This window comes from Ctenopharyngodon idella, chromosome 19 (assembly GCF_019924925.1).
Source record: "Ctenopharyngodon idella isolate HZGC_01 chromosome 19, HZGC01, whole genome shotgun sequence".
Lineage (NCBI taxonomy): Eukaryota > Metazoa > Chordata > Actinopteri > Cypriniformes > Xenocyprididae > Ctenopharyngodon > Ctenopharyngodon idella.
Window position 1 is genome coordinate 32,484,108 of NC_067238.1, and position 8,116 is coordinate 32,492,223.

Here is an 8,116-nt window from a genome sequence, read left to right on the forward strand (position 1 = left end):
TTTAAATGAATCACAGCCTTAAAAGCTTCAATTTAAACATACAATAGTACAGAGATGAGTGAAACCTCGGGATCTCTACCACATGAAAAGATACTAATGTAACAGACAACAGTTGTGTAATGACTTTACAACATTAAGCATGCAACAATAACAGTAAATATAATAAATGCACATGTAAAAGGCCAATTAGAAATATAATTCATCACACAATTACCTTTGCAGCAATGCATATTTACCTGTCATAGCAAATATTATCAAACGATTTGGCATTATTAAAAGCAAATAATGTATCTATTTGTCTGGCTTTAACTTGTAGACCAAAGAAAGTAAGTGTTCATTCGGTTAGTTAAATATTATCTAAACAAGAAGACCCGGGGTTGAGATTAACACACATTCCACATTCAAATCAGACTGAAAACAGAAATTGTATTAACTGAATGTTAGCAGAAATATGCATGCATCTCATGATTAGTCGTTTCCTCTTACTTTAACACAACGCAGAGGTTTATGAACATGAATACCTATAAAACAAGTTTGATTAAAGACACAGGGACAAGATAAAGTGTCACTTCATATCATCTAACTCTGAGAACAGAGAGAAAGGTGCTACATGTCATGTAGTTTATTTTTCACTGTATTTTGCCCTGAGACATTTATAGGGAGAGGTATCAAGTTATATCAGCTGGCAGAACTAGTTACCCTGGATCATCTACAGTAAATCACACCCTCTAGTGGTGGAGCTGCGCCTCACGTCCCATCTTCCACCCCTGAGCTGTTTTGATTTCAGTAAACTAAACTTTATTTAATGTGTTTATCCAATTGATTTGTCCAATGTATTTGCATTGACCAAATTTAAAATTTTGGGAGTAAGTAAAACTCAAAAAAGCCAATATGAGTTGACATTTTTACAGTAATCAATAGCTTTTAATGAACCATTCTTAGAAATGGACACTAACTCACTAACTTGTGTAGAACATTCTGGGTCTGTATATTAGTGAACTGCCAGAGTATTTTGTCTTGAATTGTTGTGGCTCAGATCTTGGGCCGCGGCCAAGCCCTCTTCTGTGGTTATTTACATGTGCTCAACACACAGGGCCAACTGAAGAGATAAAATAAAACATTATTGCCTAAATACAAGTGATCTTTCAAGCTGTCTGTTGGAGCTACATCAATTCTTGATGGTTCTGGAGTTCAGATGCATTAGATTTCTGTGTGTTCTGTAACTGTCCCTGTCAGTTAAGGTGTAGCTTAGTCTCCATTTCCTGTCACAGAAATGGCACCTATAATTACTGACTCGTCACTAACAAGCAATTTGAGCACATTTACATGATTGTGTGAGCACCTAGTGAACTGAAAGAGCCAGTAAACTCTGATAAAGAGCAGGAGTGTTTGCTAAAAGTCATGATCGAAGGTCTGCATTCCAGATTTGATGCAAAACATCCCCCTTATGAGCATAATTACATTTTAGATCTATCAGTGACTATATCAACATGGTTGATTACAATTTTATACTATAATAATAACAATACATTTTTAAAGCGGACCAATTATTATTAAAGCCCCTTTTCACAAGATATAATATAAGTCTCTGGTGTCTCCAGAATGTGTCTGTGAAGTTTCAGCTCAAAATCCCCCACAGATCATTTATTATAGCTTGTCAAATTTTCCCGTATTCGGGTGTGAGCAAAAACATGCCGTTTTTGTGTGTGTCCCTTTAAATGCAAATGAGCTGCTGCTCCCGCCCCCTTTCCAGAAGAGGGCGGAGCTTTAACAGCTCGCGCTTCGGTCGCTCAACAACAACAAAGCTGGAGAATCTCACGCAGCCAAAATGAAGACGGTGTTCAGCCTTACATTGTTCAAACCGGAGTCGACACTGATGGAGAGACTCAGGAAGAAGTTACAACTTTTAGACGTTTCTGAACGGTTAGTGGATAAATTTATGTAGTTGCTGTGGAGTTGATTCAACTCATCCACTAGCATGTGCCGTCATGTTAATCTTTTGTGCAAAACCAGTGTTGAATTGACTCTCGTTTGTGGAGCAGCCCGGCGTAAAATGACGGCATGTCAACAACACTCTACTACAACAACTCTTCCTCTTCTCTAAAGCAGCCCAACATGGCCCCGCCCCCTTTGTTGTGTGTTCTTGGGGGCGGGGTTTATGTAAATTTAAGGTTAGTGATGTCACCAACCCAGGAAGAAGCTTGTTGTAGTCCCTACCAGCCATTTGTTGTAGTCCTTAAAAAGTGAAAATATCTCTCTTTGCATTGAACTTTAAGTGTTGTAACTTTGCAGATGTTGTTTATGATCAAACAGCAACATTACACACTAACTAAAGTTAAAAAAGTGAAATCATAATCAACCACCCCCTTTTAAAATATTTTATATTATTATATTATATAACTGACTCTGCGCTAAAAATTAAACAATGCGTACAAAACTGCATAAGCACATGTGAGGATAATTATCCTGAGCACATTGTACTGAAGATCATATTGTTAATGGAAATTACTAATTGATTCAGAGTCAGTAATCAAGGGGGTGGGGCTTAGTGAAGGGTCAATCATATTTTTCACGTGATGTCACAGTCTGTCAACACCCACCTGGAGGTCAAAACAAGGCTTTCCCTTCGCTGCCCGCCAGTCATTTTTACTTTTTGCACCAAGTGCTAATTTAGTAAGACCAAATTCAATACACACCTTATTAATAAAGCATACTATGTGCAGGCGAGCAGATGAGCCTAGAATATAAACGCTTCATTATATTATTAACATAAATGTTCATGTTCTGGGCTCATCTACTCAACTGTATACAGTATGAATTTGATCTTTTAATATCACAGTTTTAGGAAATTAAAGTGTTTTTCAGGTTAAACGTTTTCGAATGTCCCGTTCTTTTGAGAGGTAATCTAAATATTCATGGCTTGAAACAGATGGAAAATTGACAGGCCTGATGATCATGTGACTAAAAACTATGTCAGCAGGCTCATTCTTCACAGTTTACTATAGTAATGACAGGGATTATGTGAGGTTTTTCAGGGCAAAAACGGCTCAACGTTGGAATTTTATTAAAATCACCTAAATAAACCAGGAAATCAAGAACTTTCAAACAAGGTCAAAGTGAGTCCTCCATCTAAGCACATGTTATTGTCATTTCTTTGTGCTAAATGTCAGTTTACACATTCTGTTCATAACAGATGCGTATTTGAGACTCTGAGTAAGAATATGGTAATGAGGGGAAGTGTTAAAGGGTAAAGGGTGTGGATGGAGTAACATCTGTCTGTCATCTGCATCGCTTTCAGAACTACAACAGGAATGTGCAAATTTGCATTGAAACACATTCCTGCTGCTGTTCTGCAACAAAAATACAGCAAAGCTTTAAGAATGTTTGACATTTATGGATGTGACAGACTTTATCAGAGTGTTTGACAGGCTGTCTGAAAGACGGGATTGCATGTCATTGTCATGCATGAAATCTAAATTAGCATGAAAGAACATCCGTATAATAAGTTTGAAGAGTGTATTAGATGAACTAACAATTAGCTATTGCATTAAGTTAACACAGAGGCTTAATGTAAGTATTACCAAGCTCTTTAATAAAAAGAAACTAACTGCAATATGCAAATCCATCAGCCACATTCCTGAGAGTCACGCTTGTTTGCGTAGCTAAGCATTCGAGTCGATCTCAGCTGTTCTGACATTTGACTTCATTCATGAGGGCTATTTCAAGAATGCGTATCATCAAGTGTGAGTCAATAGCATACTTTGAACTACCTTTCATTCCTTCAGCGGCCCATCCCGTTCAAATGAACGTATGAGACCTGAGGTTGCGCGTGGGTGAGGCTTTGATAAACCTGTCCTTTCTTGGGACAAGAACTTCAACCTCATTTACAAAAGAAGTCCATCTTAACTAATCTGACAGAGAGAGGAAAATCATTGTATTTTACGTTCTGTAGCTAGTCCACGAAAAACAATAACACTGACGCAGAGAAACAGAAGCCAGAATGTAAACAAAAAAGTTGCTGAACACGTGAAATAATGATGGTGCTGTACGTACACAACTTCATGCTCATATCCATCTCAAAAATATATCAAATTAACACATTAATCAGAAGATTGATTCAAATTCACTTCAGGGGTACATTAGGGTCAGAATTGAGGGTTTACATTTGCCCGTGTGAAAGATGTGTAATTCATTCATGATAAGCTGAACAGTATCATGCATGAATAAAATACAAAAATAATTAAAAAAAAAAAACAAAATATATAAAGAGCTAAATTGCTTTAATCTATGTATTTTTAAAATATTTTATATTTATTTTAATTTATGCATTTTGTATTTTCTCATAAACTATAAATAAAATTTTATTGTGCTATATACACACACACACACACACACATATATGTATATGTATGTATGTATATTATAGGGTTTCAAACCGATTAATCGTGATTAATCACATCTAACATAGAAGTTCATAAATATATGTGTGTCAGTGTGTATATATACATATACATACATGCATACATACATAATTACAAACCTTTGTTAGATGCGATTAATCGATTTGACACTGCTAATATTCATAAATAAATATATGTTTTGATTATTTTATTTATGCATTTGTTTTTACATAGTTTAAGAGAAATACAAATAAAAGTAATCTGCATCAGTTTTCTTTTAGATCAACACAGTACACACATGAATAATAACAAGCTGTCAGTAGCTTACCTTTCACCTGGTATTAAGCTTCTTGAAAGTAGTTGATCAGGGAAAGTCTGAACTTCTGTAGTATCTTCCTTCTCCTTTCTATCGTCTGATGTACTTTCACTGATTTGCACCCAGTTCCTGTGAGTAATATTATCTCTGGCTGTCTTTACCTTTGTCACTGTCACCTCCCCCTGTCTGTTGCTGTGTCTGAAGGTCTCCTCTGCGGTCTGTGGAGTGGAGATCTTCCCAGGGCTGTGTTCTTGACTTTCACTCTCCTGTGTTCTTGTGAGAAATGTGGCTATATCCCTGGTCTCTTCACTGCTGGTGTGTTCCTCCCTCTCAGCGTGGCTGTTATCAGTGCTTGTTTGGTATTTGCACCTTGCCGTGTCCTCCAGTATTGTTATCTCTCCGCTGGGCTGGTGCTGGGGCAAGGGGCGGAGCCGAATCTCCAGGTGACTGTGTGTTTCCATGCTTGAATCTGCAAGTGATACCTTCACTGGATCAAAGATGGGAGGGGCCGAAGTGCATTCTTCAGAGCCACATTCTTGATTGACTGGTAGGGCTGGTTTCAGTGGAGCGAGACGGTGAATCTGCCGCTCTGCTTGACCTGTCAACACTTCAGTGCCTTCACATATACTTTGTGTTGCGGATGTTTCTCTTGTGCTTCGGACCATTTGCAATTCATCTCTCTGCTCTTCAACCTCATATTCATATTTTTCTGAAACTTTGTGAAGTAACATTTTCTCTTGTGTTAAAACATCCATGATTTGCTCTGATTCAGCCACCTTTGATGAAACGTCATAATGTTCATGATAAATGCCCCTTCCTTCCTCAACTTCTCGTTCACATTTATCCTTCACAAACATATGAAGGTCATTTCTAGTGGTCATACTCTCTGCAGCGGTTATGATCTCAACTGATTCAGGTTCTTGAATGGACGCATCGTGACATTTATAATGAAAATCGGTATCTAGTCTACTTCCTTCCTCCACTTCTGGTCCATATTGGTTCTTCACAGACATCTGAAGGCCATTTCTGGTGGTCATACTCTCTGCTGTGGTTTCATCCTGGCCAGTCAACTCAGAACTTTGAGTTGATGCCTCCTGAACATCTTCCTCACAATCTTCATATGCTTTGAATGCTTTCTCTTCCTTTGGGGATTGAGAGCTGAACAGCTGGTATGAAACATCTAAGTGAGGGGGAGGATGAATTGTGATGGCAGGTGTGTCTTCAGAGGTCAAAGTGCTGGAGACACCACTGTCTAGAAGACCTGAGGAAGTTTCTGAAGAGTTGGCCAATTTAGCTTGGTCGTTATTCTGACTTACATGGTCTTCTGCTGATGTTTCACTCGGGGGTTCCACATCTGAGAGACCTTTCTGTGAATGGTCAGGGCTGATGGGGTCAGAGGGACCTGAAAGGTCAAAGGTGACCTTTTTAGATGACTTAATGATGGTGTTTGTTGTCGACGCACCTGACTGAGGTAAAGAGATATTTAACTTATCCTCAAGAAGGACAGGTTCAGCAGGCTTCTCTGAGTCAGTCAAAGAAGAATAATTGTCGGTTTGATGAGATTCCAATGAAATGGTCTCACAATTAATCTCAGGGTGAGTTTCTTCGACATAACTTGAATCAGAAGTGGAATGTATGGTGATTGTGGCTAAACTGTGAGTTACTGAGCTTAAATCACTTACAGAAACATCAGTACTGGAGAAAGATAAAATTGGCTTTATATCAGTATCAGCATCCAAACTGTTTTCTGAAATTCTGGAGTAGGACACAGAGCTCACATCAGGCATGGATGAAACTGAAATGGATTTGCAGCAATCTGTCATGGCACTGGAGGGGTCAGTGTTGACTATATCACTGCTGCTGGCAGACATGTTTCTGTTATTTGCAGTGCTGCTTTGTGAATCTTCTGCCTCAGTAGATTTAATGTAAGGTGGAGTGGAGGAACGTTCAAGGGTAAAGGTAGAATTTGAGTTTGAGGTATTGCTTGAGGTGAAACCATCAAGGGTGATAGAGGTGGAACTCTGGGGGTTGGAAGAAATGGAAGAGATGGAATTTTGGGGGATGGAAGTGGTAGAACTCTCAGAAATGGGAGAGATGGAATTTTGGGGGATGGAAGTGGCGGAACTCTCAGAAATGGAATTTTCAGGGATAGAAGTGGTAGAACTCTCAGAAATGGGAGAGATGGAATTTTGGGAGATGGAAGTGGCGGAACTCTCAGAAATGGAATTTTCAGGGATAGAAGTGGTAGAACTCTCAGAAATGGGAGAGATGGAATTTTGGGAGATGGAAGTGGCGGAACTCTCAGAAATGGAATTTTCAGGGATAGAAGTAGTAGAACTCTCAGAAATGGAAGAGATGGAATTTTGGGGAATGGAAGTGGCGGAACTCTCAGAAATGGAATTTTCAGGGATAGAAGTGGTAGAACTCTCAGAAATGGGAGAGATGGAATTTTGGGAGATGGAAGTGGCGGAACTCTCAGAAATGGAATTTTCAGGGATAGAAGTGGTAGAACTCTCAGAAATGGGAGAGATGGAATTTTGGGAGATGGAAGTGGCGGAACTCTCAGAAATGGAATTTTCAGGGATAGAAGTGGTAGAACTCTCAGAAATGGAAGAGATGGAATTTTGGGGAATGGAAGTGGCGGAACTCTCAGAAATGGAATTTTCAGGGATACAAGTGGTAGAACTCTCAGAAATGGAAGAGATGGAATTTTGGGAGATGGAAGTGGCGGAACTCTCAGAAATGGAAGAGATGGAATTCTGGGGGATGGAAGTGGTGGAACTCTCAGAAATGGAAGAGATGGAACTCTGGTCAATGTAGTTCTGGTGGACGGCATCAGTTGCATCTTTTGATTCTTTATGTTCCAGGTATGATTCTTTTTGAGCAACATCTGTGGTGACGGATTTGACCTCAACATCTGCTAAAATTCCTGATTTGGATACTTCAAAATCAGAGTTAGAAAATGGATGATCATCCCTACCAGAAACACCATTCGGGTTCAGATCTGCGCTTGAATTATGGACTGTGCATGTGTCAGTACTTGCTGCAGTTTCCATGTTAGGATCAGGACTAAATGAGCCGGTGAGGTCAGACTCAGCCTGTGAAGAGAAGGACAGCACAGAGGTGGAGCACTGAGCAGATCTATCTGCAGCTTGGGTATCGGCGTAATCAGATGAGAGGTACTCTGGGACTGGGCTATCTGGGGGTGTCTGGAAAACATCACTATCAGACGGTGATGAGTCAATATACGGTATCGATGTATTGTCCAAATCTGAAGGCATAAAACTAGCATCCTCCTTACTGGGTGTAGACATGTCACTCAAGACATCCTGGGACTGGGATTGGTCAGAAGTACAGGGCGGTTCTGGCGTAGGCATTGCTGCCTCAAAACCAAGCTGGT

General features: G+C 39.5%; 1 protein-coding gene across 1 annotated transcript; it reads right to left on the reverse strand.

Moving 5' to 3' along the window:
• Positions 1 to 6,429: 6,429 nt before the first annotated feature.
• On the reverse strand, positions 6,430 to 7,561 carry LOC127501340 (periaxin-like). Its single transcript, XM_051873283.1, has one exon. It carries the CDS (start codon positions 7,559 to 7,561, stop codon positions 6,563 to 6,565), a length of 999 nt encoding a protein of 332 aa, XP_051729243.1. The 3' UTR covers positions 6,430 to 6,562.
• Positions 7,562 to 8,116: the final 555 nt, after the last annotated feature.

Coding starts and splice junctions, on each gene's coding strand:
- LOC127501340 (XM_051873283.1), bottom strand. CDS start 7,561: ATGCAACTGATGCCGTCCACCAGAACTACATTGACCAGAGTTCCATCT.